At 38.4% G+C, this 27,694-nt stretch overlaps 1 protein-coding gene across 1 annotated transcript in view; it reads left to right on the plus strand.

The window, feature by feature from the left end:
- Positions 1–27,379, plus strand: part of LOC309965482 (hypoxia-inducible factor 1-alpha inhibitor-like) — a gene marked incomplete at both ends in the record, with an annotated part of 126,671 nt that extends 99,292 nt beyond the window's left edge. Inside the window, 1 exon segment of the mRNA XM_082845006.1 lies at positions 26,975–27,379. Coding sequence (XP_082701132.1) covers positions 26,975–27,379 — 405 coding nt within the window.
- Between the last annotated feature and the right edge of the window lie 315 nt (positions 27,380–27,694).

The raw sequence follows: 27,694 nt of genomic DNA on the forward strand, positions 1-27,694 counted from the left end.
ACTTCACTTACTTATTTATATTCCTTATTCCACAAAGAATTTGAAGTAGTTCCCAGAAGGACAAAAAAGTGTGAAGTGTTTAGAGAATAATAGCCTAGTGTGGCTAGAAAATTAGAAGCAGGATGGGAAGTCAAAGTTTGCAGAGGCCGGTTCAGGATGTGTTCATGAAGATTTACATGCCATGCTAGGAGGTTGTTTTTCTCCTACTAGGACTTCATGCAGGTGTGATGAACATCTTGGTAAGTACAAGAGGTATTAATTGTATTTCAAAGACTAATAAAATCCCAAAACAAAAATAGAAGCAACATACCATATGTTTCTTTCACTATTTTGCAGAGTCAAATTGTACATGTATTTATTCATTCAATAAATATTTAACAGTATATTGGAATCTTATTAGTCATAACAAGCTAAATATGATTATTGTACTTTGGGTGCAAACAATCTAGTAGGAAAGATAATTTATTAAACTGATAATCTAGCAAAGTAATTAATTAGATCTGTGTAAAGTGCTAGAAAGGAAAAATGCAGTTTGCTATGACAACATTTAAAATGGGAAACTTAACCTAGTCAGGGAGGTCAAGGAAGTGATAATTAAGGTAAGTAGCTCAAATGATACTAAGTGCTCTGTGGTGTGTGAAAATGCCTGTTTATAGGAAAAGGTAAACAACATTTGTATATATCTGTTTGTTTATTTATCCAACATATTAAAGTTTGGGGTTTGAAGCACTACGAGAGAAACAGAAACAAGTAATATAATACCTCCAATAAATTAATTTTGCACTGAATAGTTTATAAGTCATTTTTTAAAAATCAGATACTAGTGCAACTACACCAAAAAACAAGACTCTGCAAATAGATATCCTTAAACATATCTTACATGGATGATAAGGACTGTCTTTTTGAAAACCGTGGAATAAAGGCAGAGACCTCTCTGGCTTATGGAGGATAAAGCAATTTTATTAACAGTCGACTGAACCATAGGAACTAAGTTAAGAATTCACCTTGCCCAGTCCAAAGGCTCAATTATGAGCAAAGCATATGTGATTAAAATAATTGCAAGAACAATAGGAACAGCAATTTCTCTCATTGTAACATTCCTTGGTCTTCTCTGAGTTTTAGTTGTGTCCTATCAGCATTACAACTGGAAGTAATAGGGCTAAAGGCCTTTCACTAGGATATCTGCCAGAGGCATTCTTCCCCAGACATCTTCTCTGATACTCTCTCCTTGGGGATTCATCCTGCGACCGCCAGCATACACCACAAAATACTAAGGAATCCAGGTTTTAATTCATATTTAATTATATCATGTAAAAGGTATAATGGGGTCTTCCACCATGTCCTGTAGCAACAGAAGAGTACAGATTATATAGGTCAACTAGAAAAACAAAAGTTAAGTCAAGACATTCTAATGAAAAGTCAATGCAAATCATCACTGAGTGGTAAGGGACACCAGAGTAGCTCCCCCAATTCTGACTAAAATAACCTATAACAGAAACAGGATAAAGCAAATCTCAGAAGTCACAGTGATCTCCTGAAGACTAAGTATTCAGTTAATTGTTCAGCCTAGTCTCAAAAGTGTCTCTTAAGCGTACAGCCAAAACTATTTTTCCATCACAACTATCACTCTTTAACTCCCTGTGCCAAAAAGGAAGGTTAAGTTTAACAGGAGAGATAAGATGTAATATAAATAACCAAAGTATAAAGTGCAGTATGGGAGACACAGATAGAGTGATGTGATACTGACTTGTTTTCAGTGGAAACTCGTAGAGGCCTTTACGAACGAAATGGCATTTGTTGCACTCAGCCATCCCATTCATGGCAAGGAGCAATTCCTTTAGGCATAAAGCATCTTTCAGTATTTGAACCTCAGAGCAGATGGCATAAAGCTAAATAAGTGCCAAGGATGGCTTTACTGTTTTTACTTTATTTTATTTTTAAAGATTTTATTGGCAGTTAAGCTCAATTCTGAGACTTCTACTTGACAAGAGTACTACTAGCTTAGCTGCATTTGGGACAATTTACTGTGTCATAAAAACTGTCATTTGTAGATGCTTTTCCTGTCAATAGAGACTAAGGATTTCATTACCACCAAAATGCCTGTCTCAGTGTAAAGGTCAGAAGCGTGTTGGGGGAAATGCTCATATATTTTGCTGTCATGAAATTGTTCTCTTCCCGCAAACTCTAGAACGGGTACTATCTGAGCGTTCACCATTTATTGCATGTAGAATGAATGTGGGCACTTGGTTATAGAAGATACTAACATTTTAAATTTGATGGCGTCTTTCATTGGTGGAAAGAGATGGAGAGGGAGCTGTAAGTTGCACATTCGAGATGCTTATGGGAATAAAAGAGTGGCTATGTGTGTGAAGTGAGAGGCAGGAACAGGATCGAATGTTTCTGCTCAGGTCGTTTCCTGCCAACCTTTTTATTCAACCCAACTCAAGAGATGGTACTTTGTGGGGCTTCCCTGGTGGCGCAGTGGTTGGGAGTCCGCCTGCCGATGCAGGAGACGCGGGTTCGTGCCCCGGTCCGGGAAGATCCCACATGCCACGGAGCGGCTGGGCCCGTGAACCACGGCTGCTGAGCCTGTGCGTCCGGAGCCTGTGCTCCGCAACGGGAGGAGCCCCAGCAGTGGGAGGCCCGCGTACCGCAAAAGGAAAAAAAAAAAAGAGATGGTACTTTGTGGAACCTAAATGATTAATAAGGCTTCCCAACAGGACCACAAACCAACCTAAACCATGACAAAATGTTACAGGTTACTGTCTAGAGTAAGAACAAACGTTCTCAGGGAGCTATAATGACAATAAGAAAGACCATAGAGGACTTAAAATGACATCAGTGAGATACTGCACAGAAGGAAAAGAAATGAGTCAGCACGCTTTGTGTGGATATCTAGTTTGTTCTGGGATAGGTTGGATTTTAGGTAATCAGAACAAACAGAAACAGTTATTATGTACCTAGATGTTGCAAAAGTAACGCAGTTCCTTTAGCTCTCCTAGGGCCCCCTTATGAAATGGGATAGAGAGTCTGAGCCTAGTTGTGCACTCTACCAAGATGTGCTTTAGTTTGCCATTTTTCCTCCAGTTTCTCTGGACACTTGTCCTCAGGATGGAATGGGAGTAGGCCAGTCGATTTAGCTTCATGCACATGGTAATAAAGCATGACCTAGTTTGGGGACATCTCTTCACATTATTCTATATACACAATAGATTCCAATTATTCCAGGAATTGTTTTTTAGAGCCAAACAAAGAAAAGGCCTAGCTAGCTGGAAAATGGCTTTGATGTTCAGCTAAAATGACGGATTTTGATTTGGAGATAATGAAAGAATTATCCAAAAACAGCAAGTGAGTTAGCGATTGCATGTACAGCAAAGAAAAGGATACCATTATCTGGAATCAGCATAGCCAGGTCCTCAAGTTTAGATTCGGTGTTATAGATAAGAAAGAGAGGAGGATTCTGGATAGGCAATGGCCAACCATTGATAAAGGAAACACACACACACACACACACACACACACACATTGCCACCTGCGGTGCAAATTCTTTTTGAGATTCTCTTACGTGATTAACTTTGTAAATCAATTAGTAATACGGGAAATGACTATTTTCTTGTCTTTAGGTTTCCATCAAGCATTACCTTTTAGTTACATTAATGTGGAATTTACTGTCTCTATTAGTTACATATTGCTGCTGTAACAAATTACCACACATTTAGTGGCTTAAAACAACACGCATTTATTATCTTTCAGTTCTAGAGGTCAGAAGTCCAAATGAGACTCAATGAGCTAAAACCAAAGTTCCTTCTGGAAGCTTTAGGAGAGAATTTGTTTCTTTGCCTTTTTCAGCTTCCAGAACCTAACTGCATCCTCTGGCTTACAGACACCACCCCCCCAACCTTCAAACCAGCAGCATAGCATCTTTGACTCTGACTTCCTTTTCTATCACCTTCTTTCACTTCAAAGGACACTTGTGATTATATTGGGCACATTGAATAATTCAGAATAATCTCCTTATTCTAAGGTCAGTTGATTAACAAACTTAATTTCATCTGTCAAGTTAATTCTTTCTTGTCATGTAGCATAACATATTCACAGGGCTAAGAGATGAAGACATGAACATCTTTCAAGAGAATTATTTTGACCAGCACAACATATAACTGAATATTAAATTAACTTATTTACATGCAGAGCATTTTTAATTCAAATGTGTCTTGACAGAGGAGACCACATCATCCAAGCTTTAGGACATGTGCAGATGCTGCATTACTCCATGATTCTCAAACTTTAATCTACCAACCAATCAACCAACTAAACCTATTAATGCCCCTTTCTCAAAAATATGCCTGCTTTTCCTGGAATAATATCTGAATTCATTAGTTTTGAATTCTTAAGGGAGATTTTGCTTCTTAAAAATGAATTCAATTGCCTCAGTAATTTTAAATTCATGTCTTCACCCTTCCTCCCACCCTATCCCTATACATTCATTCTCATGTTCAACAAGTCCACCATGTGTCAGATACTCTGCTAGGTACAGGATATTCAAAGATGGATAGAACACATAGTCACTACTGCTTAAACAGGATCTGAAGACAGAGAAGACGACATAAAATTAAAGAATAACGCCATGGGGACTTCCCTGGTGGTTCAGTGGATAAGACTCCGCGCTCCCGACGCAGGAGGCTGGGGATCTATCCCTGGCCAGGGAAATAGATCCCACAGGCATGCCATAACTAAGAAGCCCACATCATGCTGTAACTAAAAAAAAAAATAAAAAAAGGTCCCTCATGCCACAACAAAGACCAAATAAGACCTGGCACAACCAAAATAATAAATAAATAAATAAATAAGTAAATTTCAAAAAAGAATAACAATATGGTTTAAAGTAAAGTACTATGAACTATAAAATTAGAGAGACAAGCCCTAACTCTGGTTGAGAAGGTCAGAAAAACTTCACTGCAAATATGAACTTCGGATGTGAAGGGTAAGGGCAGGGTGGGGATGGCATTTCAGTTAAAAATGAAGAAAAGGTAGAAAGGGGAGACCCCCATGTCTCGTTGGCTCTTGCTGTTTGTTCTTCCTGGAGTGTCCCCCCACCTTCTGCCATATCTGACCCTTCTCTCTTCCTGTCCCCATTCCTAGGCCACCTGCCAAATCTCCGTTTCTGTTTTATTGAAAGAATAAGATGAGGACAGAATAAAGTCTTCTTACATAATGTATAAACTCTTTATGATTTTCCTTGCTTACTTCTCCAAATACATCTCTTAACCACTTGCCCACATAGACCTAAATTCTAGATATACCAGGTTTTATTTCATATCTCTTTTTGTGGATTCCACTGTGTAATGGGAAAAGAAGAGAATCGGGAATAAGAAGGACCTAAGTGTGAACCCTAGAGCAATCATTGACAAAGCATGTGACCTTGAATGAATTTCTTTATTGCTTTCAACCCTATGTAGTAGGAATGTTGTAAAGTCAATATAAGGTAACACATGACATTTATTGAGTAGGCCGAAGATGGTTTGGATCAATCAGAAACTATCAATGTTTTATTTTTCTGCAGTCTTCAGATGTGCTCTGTTGTACTTCCCTTATTCCAACAATATTTAGGCAAGACTTTACAACTTTAGTTCATTTTAATAGGAATCAATTCCATTTTGATCATAAAGATTAAATTTCAGGCATTCAAAATGTTTCATCTAGACTTAAATCTAAATTCTAAACTTCAGTCTCAATTCCGTTCTATCTATATTGGGGAGATAGCATGGTTTCTCCTTTTAGTATTCCTCAATATTTCTTTCATTCCCTAACTCCCCCACTTTTCACCTTCCAACTCCTCCAGGGTTAAGAAGAAGAGGAGGAAAATGGTCGAAGTTTTTTTTTATTTATCTTGTCCTGTTTGAAGTTCTATCTTGGCTTATATTACTTGTCCTTCCCTCTGTCTTGGCAAATGTTTAAATGTTCCTGTTTGTGTAAGGCACAAAGCCGTGAGTGGTTTTAACCATGAGTGGTTAAATGCCCATCCTAGACTTCCATGCTGGGCAGCTACTGATGTAGATGATGCATTTGACACCTGGCCTGTCATATCCACTAACCAGTCTACCTCTTGTATAGCAGTTCACCCCAAGATACTTATAGTACCCCTTTGTCTTGGGGAGTCTCAGTAACACAGCCCAAGCTGGTTATCTTCTGTGGGATCCAACTGACCCAAAGAGACTCCTTCATTTCTTCCATGACAAATGTGGACATGCACAATCACTGCTACCCTCTCTTCTTGTCTTAGACTCTAAAACATCTCTAGTCATCCTCCCACAGTCAGAATTTTCTGATGGAAAGAAGATACTAATCTTGATTTAGGACAAAACTCTAGAGGATACATGTCAAGGTCCTAAGGCATTTATCCCCACACTGTACTCTCATGACAGCACTGAGCTGGGCCTAAGGATTTATCTAGGTCATCAAGCATCCAGTCTTGGAGGGAGATGTCCATCTTTTCTTTTTTTCCAGTGTTCTAGATGTCTGTGAGTTTACATTTTGTTGTTCTGCATCTCTTAACTGGTGGGCATTCGAGAACCACCTACCTCCTCTCTCCCACTAGGGAGAAGCAGTGGACACACTGCCAACTAGCCTGACAATTCTCCTCCACCTGACCTTACATGAGTTGAATGGAGTGATAAGTTGAAGGTTGGGCTGGTGTGGCCACTAATATGCCTCCTTTACTGCTCCCTTCAGAATGCAGAGGGACTTGTCTCCCACTGTCTGTTAATGAATAGTAGGTAATTTTAGCCAAAATGCTCAGATAACAGTAAACATTCCATTTTACACTCAGGCTCGCATGTGAACTTCATAGCACAGTGCCTGGCATATTATGGGACTCAGAAATGTTCATTGTATTGTTTTTTTTTTTTTTTTTTTTTTTTTACTTTTACTTGCAAAGTCTCAATTGGGTATTCCTGTAATGCAACTACTTATATAACTTTTTAAGGGGTTATTTAAATCTAACACTCATATTCTGGCATTTTTTAAATGAGTAAGAAAGCTAAAAGAGGGTAAAAAAAAGTAAATCTAAATTTTAAGAACTGCTTGGTGGAATGGAGAAAAATAACACCTTTCTACATTAAAATGCTTTTTTTTTCCTTCAGTTCAGAGGACGGTGGGCCTCATTTACACTTGCCTTTTCCAGAAGCTAACTTGTAGCTCAGTTCACCTGCTTTTAAGAACAGGTTGATTCATTTTACTAGCATCCAGCTAGTGCATTTGAAATTGCTGATGAAAGGTACTGCCAAATCCCTGGTCTATTTTGATAATGATTTGTACTTGTAAGGCAATCTGCCCATTAGTGTAGGAAAGGAGAATTGGGGCAGCACCTTATAAAATGATCTCTGAAAGCAAGCACGGAGCCCCAGAGTCTGCTGGGCAGGAATTTATATCCCCATAGCATTTTGACTCAGCACACAAATGTGGGATGTATGGGGGTGTTTGCCTCAGTGCCAGATTGTTTGCCTACACCAGAGGCTGTCCTAAGAGATTTGTTGTATCTGCCTTTGCTTGCAGATTGGAATAGGGAGCCTTTATTTCAATGCTAAGTTATAGCACAGGGTTTCTCTCCATTTTATCTATGACTGCCCAGATATAATCACCCACCAATAATCATGATATATCAAGTGTATCCAGTTGTTAGCCAATTAGGTGGAATGTAATCCATCACTGACCTTCTCTCGTTAATGTTCCCAACAAAGGGATTACTAAACAGGAGGCTATTTGTCTACTGTAATATGCAATGTAATCCTCCCCCATCCATGCTGTGAACTCTGCCATGTTACCCCAATATTTTACCTCAGAAAATGCAGTTGTATTGAGAAAATGTAAAAACTATAACCTGGAGTAAATTAGGCATGAGTTTAAATTTTAACTTGTGTCAGTTTGAGTAAAATAAATCTTACTTTTTCTGAGCTACATTTTTAAAAGACCTATATCTTAAGTTTTCTGTGAGGAGAAAATGAGATGATATGAGCATAGGTAGTCAAGAAATATTCATGCTCTTCTCTCCTCAGTGTTAAAACTCACTTGTTACTCTTGCAACCAAAACTGCCACTGGGCATCCAAAAAAATTTTTTTTTTTTGCGGTACGCGGGCCTCTCACTGTTGTGGCCTCTCCTGTTGCGGAGCACAGGCTCCGGACGCGCAGGCTCAGCGGCCATGGCTCACGGGCCCAGCCGCTCCGCGGCATGTGGGATCTTCCCGGACCGGGGCACGAACCCGTGTGCCCTGCATCGGCAGGTGGACTCCCAACCACTGCGCCACCAGGGAAGCCCACCAAAATTTTTTTGATAGCAGTCGCCCCAGCCTTGAATTTTGAGGAACTAGCATTATCTTGAACTGGTGTGCCTCAGGGAGAGAGGAGAAGGTCACTCTGCTGTTGTTGTCACCTCTTGTATAGTGTATACAGTGTATAGAGGTGTGTAAAAGGAAGCCCGTTCTCCGTTACAGTCATGTTAGGAATTTGTGTTCGTGAGGAAACCACATTAATGGCTGTTTGTTCCTCTTGTTCAGTTGTAAAAGTGAAGATTTTTGTTAGGCTCACTGTTGTCTCTTAAGATTTTTAGGAGGTAAACTTATGAGCACTCAAAGGTTTAGGATTATGGTCCTTTTACTCCCTACCCCCCTTGCCTGGGATCTAGTTCACTTGGGGACACAGTGAAGGAAGAGCATGGATATCAGAGCCCGGCAACCTGGGTGTCTCCCACTATGCTACGTATCTTAGTGCCTTCAGGCAAGTCACTCAGCCCAGAGCAGACTTCTTCCAGTTCTTCGAACAGATTCTTTCCTGTCTTAGGTCCTTTGTCCGCTCCGTTCCTTCTCTGTAACGCCCCCCTCCCCTCTTCTCCTGACTGACCATTTCTCACCTTTCCAGGCTCAGCTTAAGTATTACTCTTTCAGAAAGACAGGTTTCGGGTTGACCTCCCTTCCTCCTTCAGTTAACCACTGCTCTCTGGCTGCTTTCTTCACCTATCACGATTTGAATGAACATATTTATTGGTTTATTTGTTTATTTACCCTCCCAAACTCTACACTAAGACAAACTCCTTGAGGACAGAAACTAGGTCTATCTCACAACCCTAAACCCAATGCCTCTCATAGTGACATACGGAAGGGGCTCGAAAATATTAAAGGGAATTCCCTGGCAGTCCAGTGGTTAGGACTCTGTGCTTTCACTGCTGAGGGCACAGGATCAATCCCTGGCTGGGGAACTAAGATTAAGATCCCACAAGCCACATGGGGCAGCCAAATATACATATATATATATTTGTATATATATTTATATATATATAAATATATAAATATATTTTTATTGGAGTATAATTGCTTTACAATGTTGTGTTAATTTCTGCTACACAGCAAAGTGAATCAGCAACACACATCTCTTCCCTCTTTGACCTCCCTCCCGCCACCCATCCCACACAACTAGGCGATCACACAGCACTGAGCTGAGCTCGGTGTGCTATACAGCAGGTCCTCACTAGCTATCTATTTTACACATGGTAGTGTATATTTGTCAAACCTAATCTCCCAGTTCGTCCCACCCTCACCTTCCCCCCCAAGTCCACATGTCTGTTCTCTATGTTTGCCTTTCTATTCCGGCCCTGCAGATAGGTTCATCTGTACCATTTTTCTAGATTCCACATATATGCATTAATATACAGTATTTGTTTTTCTCTTTCTGACTTACTTCACTCTGTATGACAGACTCTAGGTCCATCCACATTGGTACGAATGACCCAATTTCATTTCTTTTTATGGCTGAGTAATATTCCATTATACATATGGACCACATCTTCTTTATCCATTCATCTGTCTATGAACATTTAGGTTGTTTCCATGTCCTGGCTACTGTAAATAGTTCTATAATAAACATTGGGGTACATGTGTCTTTTTGATTTATGGCTTTCTCAGGGTATATGCCCAGTAGCTGGATTGCTAGGTCATATGGTAGTTCTATTTTTAGTCTTTTAAGGAACCTCCATACTGTTCTCCACAGTGGCAGTATCAACTTACATTCCCACCAACAGTGCAGGAGGGTTCCCTTTTCTCCACACCATCTCCAGCATTTATTGTTTGTAGATTTTCTGATGATGACCATTCTGACCAGAGTGAGATGATATCTCATTGTAGTTTTGATTTGCATTTCTCTAATGATTAATGATGTTGAGCATTCTTTCATGTGTTTGTTGGCAATCTGTATATCTTCTTTGAAGAAATGTCTATGTAGGTCTTCTGCCCATTTTTGGATTGGGTTGTTTGTTTTTCTGATATTGAGCTGCATGAGCTGTTTGTATATTTTGGAGATTAATCCTTTGTTGGTTGTCTTGTTGCAAATATTTTCTCCCATTCTGTGGGTTGTCTTTTCATCTTGTGTATGGTTTCCTTTGCTGTGCAAAAGCTTTTAAGTTTAATTAGGTCCCATTTGTTTATTTTTGTTTTTATTTTCATTGCTCTAGGAGGTGGGTCATAAAAGATCTTGCTATGATTTACGTCAAAGAGTGTTTTTCCTATGTTTTCCTCTAAGGGTTTTATAGTATCCAGTCTTACATTTAGGTCTTTAATCTATTATAGTTTATTTTTGTGTATGGTGTTAGGGAGTGTTCTAATTTCATTCTTTTACAGGTAGTTGTCCAGTTTTCCTAGCACCATTTATTAAAGAGGCTGTCTTGTCTCCATTGTATATTCTTGCCTCCTTTGTCATAGATTAGTTGACCATAGGTGAGTGGGTTTATCTCTGTGCTTTCTATCCTGTACCACTGATATTTCTGTTTTTGTGTCAGTGCCATACGTCTTGATTACTGTAGTTTTGTAGTATAGTCTGAAGTTAGGGAGCCTGAGTCCTCCAGCTCCAATTTTCTTTCTCAAGATTGCTTTGGCTATTCAGGGTCCTTCATGTTTCCATACAAATTATATAATTTTTTTGTTCTAATTCTGTGAAAAATGCCATTGGTAATTTGGTAGGGATTGCATTGAACCTGTAGATTGCTTTGGGTAGTATAGTCATTTTCACAGTATTGATTCTTCCAACCCAGGAGCATGGTATCTATCTGTTTATGTCATGTTTGATTTCTTTCATCAGGGTTTTATAGTTTTTTTAGTACAGGTCTTTTGCCTCCTTAGGTAGGTTTATTCCTAGGTATTTTATTCATTTTGTTGCGATGGTAAATGGGATTGTTCCGTTAATTTCTCTTTCTGATCTTTTGTGGTTAGTGTATAGGAATGCAAGAGATTTCTGTGCATTAATTTTGTATCCTGCAACCTTACCAAATTCATTGATTAGTCTAGTAGTTTTCTGGTAGCATCTTTAGGATTTTCTATGTATAGTATCATGTCATCTGCAAACAGTGACAGTTTTACTACTTCTTTTCCAGTTTGTATTCCTTTTATTTCTTTTTCTACTCTCATTACCATAGCTAGGACTTCCAATACTATGTTGAATAATAGTGGCAAGAGCAAATATCCTTGTCTTGTTCCTGATCTTAGAGGAAATGGTTTCAGTTTTTCACCATTGAGAATGATGTTTGCTGTGGGTTTTTCATATATAGCCTTTATTATGTTGAGGTATGTTCCCTCTTTGCCCACTTTCTGGAGAGTTTTTATCATAAATCGGTGTTGAATTTTGTCAATAGCTTTTTCTACATCTGTTGAGATGATCATATGGTCTTTATTCTTTATTTTGTTAATATGGTATATCACATTGACTGTTTTCTCTATATTGAAGAATCCTTGCATCCCTGGGATAAATCCCACTTGATCATAGTGTATGATATTTTTAATTTGTTGTTGGATTCTGTTTGCTAGTATTTTGTTGAGGATTTTTGCATCTATGCTCATCAGTGATATTCTGTAATTTTCTTTTTTTGTGATATCTTTGTCTGGTTTTAGTATCAGAGTGATGGTGGTCTTTTAAAATGTGTTTGGGAGTGTTCCTCTCTCTGCAGTTTTTTGGAAGAGTGTTAGAAGGATAGGAGTTAGTTAACTCTTCTCTAAGTGATTGATAGAATTTGCCTGTGAAGCCATCTGGCCCTGTGTTTTGTTTGTTGGAAGATTTTTAATTATAGTTTCAACTTCATTACCTGTGATTAGTTTGTTTATACTTTCTAATTCTTCCTGGTTCAGTCTTGGAAAGTTGTACCTTTCCAAGAATTTGTCCATTTCTTCCAGGTTGTCCATTTTATTGGCATATAGTTGTTTGTAGTAGTCTCTTATTATCCTTTGTATTTCTGTGGTGTCAGTTGTAATTTCCCCTTTTTCATTTCTAATTATATTGATTTGAGTCCTCTCTTTTTTTCTTGATGAGTCTGGCTAAAGGTTTACCAATTTTGTTTATCTTCTCAAAGAACCAAATTTTAGTTTTATTGATCTTTGCTATTCTTCTCTTTGTTTCTATTTCATTTATTTCTGCTCTGATCTTTACGATTCCTTTCCTTCTACTAACTTCAGGTTTTCTTCTTCTTTTTCTAGTTACTTTATGTGTAAGGTTAGATTGCTTATTTGAGAGTTTTCTTGTTTCTTGAAGTGGGCTTGAATTGCTATAAATTTCCCTCTTAGAACTGCTTTTGCTGCATCCCATAGATTTTGGATTGTCATGTTTTCATTGTCATTTTTTTCTAGGTATTTTTTTTCTAGGTATTTTTAAATTTCTTCTTTGATTTCTTCAGTGATCTCTTGGTTATTTAGTAGCACACTATTTAGCCTCCATGTGTTTGTGTTTTTACAGTTTTTTCATATAACTGATTTCTGATCTCATAGTATTGTGGTCAGAAAAGATGCTTGATATGATTTCAATTTTCTTAAATTTTCCAAGGCTTGATTTGTGACCGAAGATGTGATCTGTTCTGGAAAATGTTTCGTGTGCACTTTAGAAGAAACTCTATTCTTCTGCTTTTCGTTGGAATGTCCTATAAATATCAATTAAGTCTATCTGGTCTACTGTGTCATTTACAGCTTGTGTTTGCTTATTTATTTTCTGTATTGCTGATCTCTCTATTGGTGTAAGTGGGGTGTTAAAGTCCCCCACTATTATTATGTTACTGTTGATTTCCCCTTTTATGGCTGTTAGCATTTGCTTTATGTATTGAGGTGCTCCTATATTGAGTGCATAAATATTTATAATTGTTATGTTTTCTTCTTGGATTGATCCTTTGATCATTATGTTTTGTCCTTCCTTATCTCTTGTAACAGTTTTTATTTTAAAATCTATTTTATCTGATATGGGTATTGCTACTTCAGTGTTTCTGTGATCCCCATTTACATGGAATATCTTTTTCCATCCCCTCCATTTCAGTCTGTATGTGTCCCTAGGTCTGAAGTGGGTTTCTTGTAGACAGCATATATAAGGGCCTTGTTTTTGTATCCATTCAGCCAGTCTGTGTCTTTTGGATGGAACATTTAATCCATTTTCATTCAAGGTGATTATTGATATGTATGTTCCTGTTACCATTTTCTTAATTGATTTCGGTTTGTTTTTGTGGGGCTTTTTCTTCTCTAGTGTTTCCTGCTTAGAGAAGTTCCTTTAACATTTGTTGTAAAGCTGGTTTAGTGGTGCTGAATTCTCATAACTTGCCTGTCAATCTTTTAATTTCTCCATCAAATCTGAATGAGATCCTTGCTAGGTAATCTTGGTTGTAGGTTTTTCCTTTTCATCACTTTAAATATATCCTATCACTCTTTTCTGGCCTGCAGAGTTTCTGCTGAGAAGTCAGCTGATAACATTATGTGGAATCCCTTGTATGCTATTTGCTGCTTTTAATATTTTTCTTTGTCTTTAATTTTTGTCAGTTTGATTAATATGTGTCTTGGTGTGTTTCTCCTAGGGTTTATCCTGTATGGTACTCTCTGTGCTTCCTGGACTTGGGTAGCTATTTCCTTTTCCATGTTAGGGAAGTTTTCATCTATAATCTCCTCAAATATTTACTCACACACTTTCTGTTTCTTTTCTTCTTCTGGGACTCCTATAATTCGAATGTTGTTGCATTTCATGTTGTCCCAGAGGTCTCTGAGACTGTCCTCAATTCTTTTCATTCTTTTTTCTTTATTCTGCTGTGAGGTAGTTATTTCCACCATTTTATCTTCCAGCTCACTTATCTGTTCTTCTGCCTCAGTTATTCTGCTATTGATCCCTTCTAGAGTACTTTTAATTTCAGTTATTGTATTGTTCATCACTGTTTGTTTGCTCTTTAGTTCGTCTAGGTTCTTTTTAAACATTTCATGTATTTTCTCCATTCTATTTCCAAGATTTTGGATCATCTTTACTATCATTACTCTGAATTATTTTTCAGGTAGTTTACCTATTTCCTCTTCATTTATTTGGTCTTGTAGATTTTTACCTTGCAATTTCATCTGTAACATATTTTTTTGTTGTTTATTTATTTATTTATTTTTTTGATAGGTGGGTCTGTATTCCTGTCTTACTGGTTGTTTGACCTGAGGCGTCCAGCACTGGAGTTTGCAGGCAGCTGGGTAGAGCCAGGTCTTGGTGCTGAGTTGAGGACCTCCAGGAGGCCTCACTCTGGTTAATATTCCCTGGGCTCTGAGGCTTTCTGTTAGTCCAGTGGTTTGGACTTGGTGCTCCCACCACAGGAGCTCAAGCTAAACTCCTGGTCTGGGAACCAAGATCCTGCAAGTCACATGGCATGACAAAAGAAAAGAAAAAAAAGGAGCAATACAATAACAAAGAATAAAAAATACATAATATTTGAAAGATAAAAAATATATTAGGAAGAATAAAATTATAATTGAAACTACAACATGGTATAACAGAACCACAACAGAAAAAAGAAAGGAAAAAAAAGGGAACGTGCCAAAAAGAGCAGAACAATAACAAAGTATAAAGAATAAAATAAAATTAGAAAAATAAACGATTTATTAGAAAAAATAAAAATATAAATGAATCAACAGCAATAGGTAAAACAGAACCACAACCTAAAAGAAGAAAAAAGAAAAAAAAGCAAGGCCAGAAAAGGCATTGGCTGTGGGGGGCAGAGCTTAGGCTGGGGGTGGGACTTAGGCAGAGGTGGGATCTATGGTGGAGATGAGGCCTAGGTGGGGGTGATGTTTAAGCACGGGGCAGGGCCTAGGCTTAGGACTTGTATGGCAGGGGAAAGGCAGCACGTTCTGAGGGGGGGCGGGTCTCAGAACTGTGGAGTTCTTGAGTTTGGAGGTAAGGCCCTGGGTGAGGGTGTGTGGGCAGGATTTAGGCCCAGCCCTGTTGGAGAGGTCTCAGAGGGGGGTCTTAGAGTGCCACCTGTAGAGATAGGGCACTGGGTGGGTGTGTAGGGGTGGGGCTTAGGCTCTGCAATTTTGGAGGGAGCCTCTGAGGGTAGAGGATTAGCCCAGGAGCCCAAGAGGCTCCCCAGTGCCCAAGTGGCCAGGTAAAGTGCTGGCTGTGCTCCCTTTTGTTCCTCCACTTTCCCGAGTGTCTCCCCCCTCACCGCTGAACTGTGGGTGGGTCCCACCGGGTGTGGGAACTCCTCCCCTCCTCCCCCCGCCCCTCAGGGTTGCTGGTCCTGTTGGTCCAGCCTTTAGTTTTGCTCCCCTCCCACTCTCTCAGGACCCCTGAAGCTGCAGGGGACCTCAGTGGGCAGAGGATCAGGAGAGCATCTCAGCAGGCCTCCCAGGGCCCAAGTGGGCAGGGTAAAAGCTGGCCATGTTGCTCCTTTCTGATCCTCTGCCCTCCCAATGGTCCCCCCCGCCCTTTTCCCATCCAGGCATGGGATCCCCTCCCCTCCCCCAGCTGCCCCTCGGGGGCGCCAGACCTGTTCCACCTCATGTCCATTTCTCCTGCCCCTCACTCCCTCTCACGTCCTACCTGGTTGCTGGGGGTTCGTCCCATCCCCTTAGGTGTCTGTGGTCCCCCACCAGTGCCTGGTAAATGCTCTAGTTGTGTGGAGACCTGAATTCCACAACCTCCTAGTCTGCCATATTGACCCCACCCCATATATATATATATTTTTATATATATATATATATATATATATATATATATATATATATATAAATTAAATCACTGGACAATTGCATTTCCCAGCCTCACTTGCTTCATCTGTAAAGGTGATAATAATAACACTTGGAGTGAGATTTAGGTGAGATATTATAGAAATGGGAAGGATCTGGCAGAGGGCCTGACCCAGGCTTGATGTTATCATTAAAAGTACATGAACTGGGCTTCCCTGGTGGCGCAGTCGTTAAGAATCTGCCTGCCAATGCAGGGGACATGGGTTCAATCCCTGGTCTGGGAAGATCCCACATGCCACAGAGCAACTAAGCCCGTACACCACAGGTACTGAGCCTGCACTCTAGAGCCCACGAACCACAACTGCTGAAGCCCACATGCCTAGAGCCCATGCTTCACAACAAGAGAAGCCACCGCAGTGAGGAGTCCGTGCACCACATCTAAGAGAAGCCCCCGCTTACTGCAACTAGAGAAAGTCTGCACACAGCAACGAAGACCCAACACAGCCAAAGATAAATAAATAAATTAATTAATTTAAAAAAAATGAGAGCATTAGGCTATTTCATGTGAAGAGTCCGCTTTACCTACACAATTCTCTGTTAGTGTAGAGAAGAACTATATCTAGATTTTTTTTAACATATAAGACACCATCTTGACTAGACAATTAAAAATATTATGCTACAACATGGCCAAATATTTGAGTTATTATGTAGTGAGAACAAGAAATTACTCCTTTTCCACTGGGAAATTCATTACCACCCAAGAGAAATGGGGAATATTTCACTGGTTGTAATTCTGTGAGGCTTACTAGCAATAAAAAGAAGAGCTGGAAATAACACGATTTCTCTGCTGTGATAAAACATGTATAAAATTCACTGCAGAATTAACAGCTTTTACCATTTATAAAAACTGCAACTTCTTCTCCCATATTTCTAGATATTTTATTCTGAAGGAGGAGGTTGGGAGTGTGCAATATTCTGATTTGATCTATTTAATTAAAATTGTGGACTTGCTTCAGAGGTATTACCAGGAAAGCTCTCCTTTGCCTATGGTGATATGGCTCATCCCATTACCCGGTAGTGGGGAAGTTTTGCCTCCTTGCCCCCATATGAGTCCCTGTTACAACAAAACATAATGCACTTCCCAATTTGCAGGCCTTGTTTCAAGCAGCCAGCCTGATCCACACAACAAGTCTTCCCATGATGACTTGGGGAGATGTGTTACGAGAGTAGATAGGCTCACTTGAGTCATTTTTCTCCTTTATTTTCCATCATTCTGTGACTTGGTACATTTTGCCTCTATTTTCTACAGTTAGAACAATAATGAGCACAACAACAACAAAAGCTAATATTTTATGAGGGTTTACTTTGTCTTGGGTACTGTTTAAAAACTTTACGTGTATTAACTTATTTATTCCTAATGTTGTAGGAATTATTTTCTTCTACCCTTACAGAGGAATAAAGAGGTTAAATAACTTGTTCTGAATAACAAATTATCATGTAATAGAGGCAGGATTTGAATGCAGGCAGTATGGCTCCATAATCCATGCACCTAACCACTATGTTTATAAACATCCATCATCAGTGTGAACACCTGTGGTAAGCAACATCTAAAATGACCCCCAATGATCCCTGACTTCTGACATTCAACCCTTCTGTAATGTCTTCCCTTTGTGTAAAGACTGGACCTAATGACTTGCTTCAAATAGATAGAATATGGTAAAAGTGAGGACATAATCACTTCTGAGATCAGATTACAGGAGCCTGTGACTTCCATCTTATTCTCTCTCTCTGGCTCTTTCTCTGGCTCTTCCTTCTGATGAAGCAAGTTGTCATGTTGTGAGCAGTCCTATGGAGTAGCCTATTTGGCAAAGAACTAAGGGTGGCTTACAGCCAACAGCCATCGACAAACTAATGTTTTCAGTCCAATATCTAGTGAAGAACTCAATCTTGCCAACAACCATGTGAGTGAGCTTGGAGGTGGATCCTCCCACAGTTGGGCCTTGTAAAGACTGCGGACTAAGCCAACGCTGTAATTGTTCTCTTGCAATTGTTCTCTCCTGTGGGAGAACCTGAGCTAAAGGACCCAGATACATGGCACCTGGATTCCTCACCAAAACTGTGAAATAATAGATATTTTAAGCCACTAAGTTTTGGAGTGATTTGTTACACAGTCATAGAGAACTGATACAACACTCTAGCACTTTTATTATTTATTATTTTCCTTCTTTTTTTCTGGGGGGCCGCACCATGCTGCATGTGGGATCTTAGTTCCCCTACCAGGGATCAAACCCATGCCCCCTGCATTGGAAACGTGGAGCCTTAACCACTGACTGCCAGGGGAAGTCCCTATTTTCCCTTTCTTTCTTTCCTTTTTGTCAATGCTTGCTATAAGTCACGCAATACTTTCACATACATTGTCTTATTTAACCCTCATTCAGCCCTCTAAAATATATTATAATTTTCATTTTACAGGTGAGGAAACAGTCTCAGAAAGTTTATGGAACCTCATAGCTAGTAAGTGGGAAACCCAATGTTAGTACCTGGGTGTCTGTGATCGCTTCATCTTTTTAAAATTTATATCCCTTCTTCCATAAACTATTCCCTGTTTGATTCAATCCCCAAACCCTAATCTTATAAACAGAGCTAATCATTTTCTTGTCTATGACACCTCTCTCTGCATCATTTAAAATAATTACTAGTAATAGATATCATTGTTGAGTGATTTTAATGTGCCATGTACTATGCTAAAAGCTTTATATAAATTATCTTACTTTGTTCTCATAAAAATAATCTGAAATAGGTTCTACTACTTTCATTATTTTGTAAATGAGTAAATTCAGGATCATAGATGTTAAACAACTCATAGTCACAGAGATAGAACATTTTGTATTACTTATTAGTTTTAGTTGTAATTCACATGCCTGATTTCCCCAATAAACGTTAAGCTCTAACAGGGCTTGCATCTTTGCACACCATGACACCCAGCACAGACCTTCCCATATGGGTGCTGAATGAACGATTATTGAACTGAATTTCAACCTTAAGTCCTCCATTTTGTGCATATGGACAGTCAGATTTTTTCAGAGTGATACAAATACCAAGAAAACTCATTCAGTACTATATAAGTTCATAATATATATATATATATATAAAACATTTTTTCTACAAAAATCTGATGTCATTGACTCTCATGACTCACATAGCATAGAATCTCACTCAAATCTCTTTCTCCTTCACAATTTGTATCTTTATCTCATATCATTTACAACTAAAAGTTATGGCCAAGAATAGTGAATCCTGAAAGTCTACAAAATTAGTAGTTATAAAATAAGTAAACACCTTAATACATTGCTCTTGCTTGAAGAGTTCAAGGCAAGAAAGCAGGATACAAAAAGAATTTCTAAACTGGGATTCAAACCAAATGATATTTGGAAATTAGAATGATGAGGTAGCCAGAAAACTCCTTAATCAAACTCTACATTTCAGTAAATTGAATAATTAATATAGTTTATCTTAGGGATTCTTACTGAATTGCTTCATAAGAATGCAGCTTTAAAATTATCAACTTGATTAATTCATCCACTGAGTTGAGAAATATTTAATGAATGCTTACGATAGCAAGACAGTGTTTTTGTAAACAATAATATAGAAATGAATGAAACATTGTCTCTGCGCCAAGGGTCTTTCAGTATAGTATAAAAGTTAGATGTGGTTAAATATAGTATCATCTAAGTGCAAAGATAGGTTTAGGTTTTAGGAACATAGACAAGGGAGTTTCTACTTTCAGTGTTAGGAGTATATCAAAATAGTATGTGGTGTATAAGACTTTAATCCATTCATATGATTTCCATGTGATTCCATATTCTCTTAAATTTTCTTTAAATGAAGAAATATAGAAACTACCAAATAAATATAGACATTTTGGAAAGCTTTGGCTCTCTACAACAAATTCCTAGCAGCTAATGTGTCACCCAGAAATATGGCACAATTAATGTTATATCTCTGTGTACTAACGTTAGAACAGAATCACTCCAGGAGAAGGTAAGAGTCTGAGGACCACAGGCACTTTGAACTCCCCAAACGTGTCTCAACTTCAGAAGCACCTGTGCTAAATAACTTTGTGAGTTTTTGCTGTGATGACTCAAAGATATTATAAGTATGTGGGACTTTGCATTGCCAGATTTTCTTCATTACGATTCAGAAGGAAACGTAGCCCTGCGCTATAGAATATAGAATTTATGAAGTCCGAATAGAATTACCCTTATCCCTCTAGGAGTGTCTAATCTAATAGAATTATAAAACAGACTGACTTTGAGACTTACAATTGTTTGGGTCATATGGAGACTACATTTTTAAGCCAGAATCATAATGTATTTTGTATTAAAATACAATATTTTTTGAAATAACAATTGTTTTGTTAAATTAATCGATAGCCCCCATATTTGTCTTACAGACCACAATTGCTTCTTCCTTTTGAAACGTATAATATTTGAGTATACAGTCCTCTATTTCTCATTATCACTAGCATCTAGGCACCATCTTGTCTATTGCCCTCTTTCTTTGAAGGCTCTTTTACTTGCTGCATGAGGTTTGTATTTTAAGTGCAGCTATCATCGTACCTAACTTACACATCGACATAAACAGCATATCTAATACCCTGAACTTGTTAAGAACACCCTACCACTTCTGAAACACACTATATCCAAACTGGTTCTCATGATCTGCTTTTCTTCCTGGTTCCTCACATTGGTTTTCTCCCACTCCATACTCCAGTCCATCAGGGAGAAGAAATACTTGCGGTCACCTTAGACCTTTTCTCCCTTTCAGTCTCTATTCTATTCTCATAAAATTCTATCAATTCTTTCTCAAAGATGTTTCTCCTTTTTACTTTCCCCCTTCTTTTTTTTCTTAGTTCTTGCCACAGCTGTACTCTTGCTGGCATTTCATACTCTGGTCTCTTCCCCCTCGGGTTCACCATACATACACCCTTAGATGATCTTCCTACATCACAGTTTCTGTTCATCATTCATGTTGGGCAGAGCACACAATGAATCACAACTGTATCTCACTGAGTTATTTTCCCTTCAGTACAGTTATCACCTTTCTTTCATTATAAGAGTTTTGACTACTCATAGAAAAAGTAAAAAGTACTGACACTATTGTAATTCAAAACTTTTTCTTTTGTATTTCCTAACTGGTTATCATTGTTTTATATAAAAATGTAGATATCTGTTAATTTAAAAAATTTTTTACATGCTCAACTCTCACTGATTCTAGGAATTTTTTTTTTTTAAAGAAGATGTTGGGGATAGGAGTTTATTAATTAATTAATTTATTTTTGCTGTGTTGGGTCTTCCTTTCTGTGCAAGGGCTTTCTCTAGTTGTGGCAAGCGGGGGCCACTCTTCATCGCAGTGCACGGGCCTCTCATTATCGCGGCCTCTCTTGTTGCGGAGCACAGGCTCCAGATGCGCAGGCTCAGTAGTTGTGGCTCACGGGCCTAGTTGCTCCACGGCATGTGGGATCCTCCCAGACCAGGGCTCGAACCCGTGTCCCCTGCATTAGCAGGCAGATTCCCAACCACTGCACCACCAGGGAAGCCCTGATTCTAGGAATTTTAAGTCTATTTTTCTTGGAGTTTCTGGGCACATAATCTTATATTCTTCAAAAAATGATAATTTTTCTACCCCTTTCTGTTCAACGTTTTATTAAATTTGGATAGAACTTCCAGGAAAATGCTAACTAATAATGGAAATAGTCCACATCATTGTCTTGTTTTTGATGTCAGTGGGAATGACTCCAGTGTTTCATTAAGTATCATATTAGGTATGGATTTATGAGTTTTGTTCCTAAGTAAGTATCCTTTTCTTTGCTTTCTAAGAGTTTTAGCCAGGAGCAGGTGTTTAATTTTTATCAAATGCTTTTTTTGCCATCATCTGAGAAGGAAAAATATGTTTTTTCCTTTTAATTACTCTTGCAATGTAATCTTTAATAAATTCCCTAATGTAAAATGAATGTTCCTTATTTTCATGAGCTTGTGAGTATGATTTAAGCTATGTTCATATTGATAATCTAAAGGTTGATGGTTCATTGATCAGGAACACTGCTTCACTGATAGTTCTAACCTGATACTACCCTACCCCAAACTTTAGTGATTTCCTGTTTTCAGAAGGTATTTAGTGGGTGTTTAGGAAGAATTAATCTCATGGCTTTCCTCTCTGGTCTCCTTGCTGATGTTGAAAAAGGTGTGTGATCATCCTCTCTCTTCTACTGGCAGTTCCTTTTATAGGAATGATACTCTTGAAAGAGAGAAAGTTTATTATGGATTCATACCACAGATGCCTACAGATGAAAGCCCTCAAAACACTAAGTATCTCTGTGAATTTTTGAAACTTTTCTACACTACCAGTTCTATACTGAATTTCATGAAGAAATACAGATTTTTCTGAACACTGTCTCTGGGACACTGCAGCAACATTGCTTACATCCTAAAGTATCACAATGCATTTCAAGTCAAAGGGATGTCTGGGAGCCACCAGTTTGTGGGCTGGACAGGTTCAGCTATATTCTGAACCTAGCTTAGATTCAGATAGGTCAGTCATATATTAATAATATTAATTACTTAATATTAAGCAATTTAGTCAAATTTATCCAATTCAACCATGTTTTCCATTACATGAAATCCCCTCCCCCTTCTTTGGGCTTTTTAAGCTCTAGTCTTTCTGCCTACAGTTTCCCAGCTATGTCTTCCTGTATATTGGTTTTATCCTTAATTTTCCTGGAGTATATCCTCAAATACACACAAATAAGAATCGTGGGTGCTCAAATTTCTGAAACTTACATGTCAAAAATACCTTAATTTACTCTTCTTCTTGAATGATTAATTGAGTATAAAATTCTAGAATTCAAAGGCATTTCCCTCATTCCTTGGAGCCATTGCTCCATTATCTTCTAGTATTTGGTGTAACTGACTTTTAGACCTTTATAGGTGACCTGCTTTTCTCTCTCTTCCCTGTAAACTTTTTTTTTTTTTTGCGGTACGCGGGCCTCTCACTGTTGTGGCCTCTCCCGCCGTGGAGCACAAGCTCCGGACACGCAGGCCCAGCGGCCATGGCTCACGGGCCCAGTCGCTCCGCGGCATGTGGGATCCTCCAGGACCGGGGCACGAACCAGTGTCCCCTGCATCGGCAGGCGGACTCTCAACCACTGCGCCACCAGGGAAGCCCTCCCTGTAAACTTTTATTGTCTCATGTTTAATTTTGAAAATCTGCGGCGGTTTCTAGTACTTCACTCCCTGGACACAGTCATTCTAAATAATAATGCTTTCCTTTAACACTTTTGAATTTGCTATTGTCACTGTTGTTGTTTTCCTCCCCTTCATTTTCACCTACTTTTTCTTGTTGGAATGATTGTCAGTAGGATATTGAATATCCTGAATGGTCCTTTATGTCTCTTCCCTGTTTTTTCATAGTTTATTTATTTTTTGTTTTGTTTTCTTTGCTCTGAGATCAGAGATTAAAAAAAAGAATTATCTCCCAGGTCTTTGTTTTTTTACAATTAATCTATTGACTTCCAAAAGGTCTTTTTCTTTTCAGATTGATAATTTTTGTTAGCATTGTATTTATATTTTATTGGTGCTATAACTTTAAATCTCTTTTAGGACGCATTAAAAATTGTTCCCTTAAACTATATAAATTATATTTCCTCTGGGATTTATTGTTATGTTTATTTTTAATTTTATATTATTCCTTTGTGCTACTACTTTTTCTCATATTTTCTTTTGGCTCATGGATATTCATATTTAAGAATAAAGGACTTGTTTAAATATTCTCTGTAGCTAATCTGAGTTTCTTCTATTGCTGGGTATGGAGATCAATTTTAACCATAGCCTTTTCTCCAAAATGGGAAAGTTTACTGAAAGTTCATTGTCGGTGGACAGGGTTTATGGATAGGAAGGCTTTCAGATAGGGTGTGTGGATAAGAAGTTGGCTTCCAATGCTGGAATGAGAGTCTCAACCTCAAGTCTTAGCTATCCCAGGGTGGTTCCTTCCTTCCTTCCTTCCCTCCTTCTTCCCTCCTTCTCTCTCATTCTCTCTCTTTCTCTCCCTCCTTCCCTTCATCTTTCTTTCCTTTAGGGTAAAGCCTTTTGATTTTCATTCAGACGGAAAATAATGTGTTGACAATCCTTCATTTTGAAGTGTGGGTTATGGGGAATGGGCAGAGGGCTGACTAGCATATGGCAGTTTTGTTTTCAGAACTATAACAAATTCTCTTGTTTAACATTTCCCTCTCACATCTCCTCTTATCTACTGACTCCATGGTGTTCCATTCTCAACTTCGAACCTCCCCCATGTATTTATTCTGGACTGCAAGTACTTCAACTGTTTTGTCAACCCACTTCAACTACAATCCATTTTCCAGTAATTTATTGCATTCTCTTATGCTATAGACCTTGCCCTGTTGATGTCTCTTGACGTGATTTCTTCTGTGTTATGAATGTATTACTTTTCAGAGTTGTACACTCTCATTACAATGGAGTCTTGAGAGGGAGAGAAGACAAATGCCTGTGTTCCAAATATCAGCATTTGTACAATAAAAACCATGGTTTTCATAAAAATGATACATTGTAATGATAAAAATTTTACACAGTGAAAAAAATAGTGTATAGAAATATGCCAGAATTCACACAGAATTCAATGATCCAGAAAATACCAATATTAATGTTAGTCAAACCTGGTTTCAGGTACTTTCTATATATAAATTTTAAAATGGATGTCTTAGAGATATGGTGATGGAAAAATATAGAGACAATTATATTGAAATATCCTTTATATTAGAAAAAATTGCATTTTATTTTCAGAATTTCATCTTGAATGAGATATGCCCCCATGCTCAAATTAATTTCAGTGTTATCAACCAAATCAATCAACGTTTATGAACAAAGCCACCAAAGAACCATTTCTCAAATCACCTTGGCTCCACGTTGCAATTTATTCACAACTGTGATCCTTCCAAGTCCTTCCTGAATATTTCTGGGAATTCCCAAAGGATCTTCATACATCTGGGTTTCTTCTACTGGCCTCTCGGCCTGGCTGCTCATAACTCCTCCATGATATACTATACAGGCTCTGAAGATGAGAGGACAAGTGTGGTTTACAGTAATTCTTTGTAAATTAAGAAAAATCCCACATCTGTTGTTATATCTTGGCTATTTAAATTTTTATTTTGTACTGTTATTAGATATGTTTGATTTACATATTTTATAGTATTTAAGATAAAACCTTTAAATTATTGTTTTTACAACTTTTTTTTCAACAAATTTCTGTTCTCCTTATTTTCTTAACTAGACTTTATTGTCCTCATAACTTTCTGTAATGTGAGAGGTTGAAGGGTAGGAATTTGCTGAATAGTGAAGTTTTTCCCATATATAAGATTTAAAATATATATATAATTTTCCTTTACATTATTAAATACACCTTAGTTTTTAGTTGTGTTTTCTTTATGCTTTTACAGCAGTATTTATCCAGGATAGCATACTTTTCCGTTTTTAGACTTTTATTTAAAATTTTTGGTTTTATAATGGCATGGCCAGATAAATTATTCTGTAAAATTTGTGATTTAGGTGATCAGTTAAAACTTATTTGAGACCTATTTTATTTTGTAAATTTCCCCCAAATAAATGTGATACATATATTCATATATGTATATTTTATTGTAGTAAAAAACACATAACATGAAGTCAATTCAAATTTGTAAGTATACAGTACAGCATTGTTAACAATATGCAAATTGTTTTACAGTAGATCTCTAGAACTTTTTCCTCTTGCATGACTGAACTCTATATCTATTGGCCAGCAACTCCCATTTCCCCCTCCTCACATTCCCTGGTGACCACCTTTCTACTTTTTTATTTTATGAGTGTGACTACTTTTAGATATCTCATACAAGTGAAATCATATAGAATTTGTCCTTCTGTGACTGGCCTGTTTTACTTACCATGTCTTCAGGGTTCATCCATGTTGTAGCATGTGTCAGGAGTTCCTTCTTTTTTAGGGCTGAATAAATGAAAATTACATTCTCTTTATCTATCCACCCGTTGATGGACATTTATGTTGTTTCTACCTCTTTACTATTGTGAATAATACTACAATGAACATAGGAGTGCAAATAGCATTTCAAGATTCTGTTTTCAATATGTTTGGATAAATACCCAAAATTGGGATGGCTGGGTCATATGGTAGTCCTATTTTTAATTTGAGGAAACTCCACACTGTTTTCCATAGTGGCTGCATCATTTTTCATTCCTACTAACAGTGCACAGGAGTTCCAATTTTACCACATCATCACCAACACTTACTATTTCCTTCTTCTTTTTTTTTTCGATAATAGCCCTTCTAACATTTGTGAGGTGATATTTCATTGCTTTGATTTACATTTCCCTGATGATTAGTGATGCTGAGCACCTTTTCATATACTTGTTTGCCATTCTTATGTCTTCTTTGGTGAAATGTCAATTCAAGTCATTTGCTCATTTTTTAATCCATTTATTAATTAATTAATTAATTTATGCTAATAAGGTGTAAGAGTTCCTTATATACTTTGGGAATTAACCCCTTATAAAATATATGGTTTGCAATTATTTTCTTTCATTCTGTGAATTGACTTTTTACTCTTATTTCCTTTGCTATGTAGAAGCTTTTTAGTTTGATGTGGTCCCACTTGTCTATTTTTGCTTTTCTTGCCCATGTTTTTTGTCTCATATTCAAGAATTCATTTCTAAGACCAATGTTATAAAGTTTTTTCCTTATGTTTTCTTCTAAGAGTTTTATGGTTTCAGGCCTTACATTTAAGTCTTTAATTCATTTTGAGTGTATTTTTGTGTATGGTGTAAGAGAAGGGTCCAATTCCATTTTCTGCATGCAAATATTTAGTTTTCCCAACACTAATTTTTTAAAGAGACTATCCTTTCCCCATTAGGAAGTGTTTGCACTCTTGTCCAAATTTCGCTGCTTTTTAAAAAAAATCTATGGGCAGGCAGGGGAGTCCTGGGATGAGAAACACCTGGGAGCAGGAGTGCTAAGGCCCCACCTCCTCCCAGACTCCTGTATAAGAAGTTTAGCTCACATCACCTATCACAGTCCTGAGTGCGGCTGCGTCCCGCCCCGCCCCGCCGCCCAATCAGAGCCACAGGGCAGTAGCTCCGGGCCCCAGAGGCCAGACCATCTGTGCAAAATGTATGTCTCGAACACCCGGGACGGGCAGGGCTGCAGAAGCCAGAATGAGGGAGTGAATTGCGCATGCGCGGGCGGCAAATCTCTAGCTCCTCAGGAACGGAACCAAAGGGCCTGGCGTAGCGCGGGCGCTTCTGGCCCGGCCACCTAGGGCTCCCATGCTAAGTCTGTCAAGGTCAAGGCTACAGCAAACTCGACAAGCCTTTCCACTATCCTCAAGGCAAGCAGTTTTTTTTTTTTTTTGCTGTACGCGGGCCTCTCACTGTTGTGGCCTCTCCCGTTGCGGAGCACAGCTCCGGACGCGCAGGCTCAGCGGCCATGGCTCACGGGCCCAGCCGCTCCGCGGCATGTGGGATCTTCCCGGACCGGGGCACAAATCCGTGTCCCCTGCAGGCGGACTCTCAACCATTGCGCCACCAGGGAAACCCGAGTCAAGCAGTTTTTGCTGGGAGCTTGGAGGTATCTA

Source organism: Leucopleurus acutus (genome assembly GCF_964270905.1).
Source record: "Leucopleurus acutus genome assembly, chromosome: 8".
NCBI lineage: Eukaryota > Metazoa > Chordata > Mammalia > Artiodactyla > Delphinidae > Leucopleurus > Leucopleurus acutus.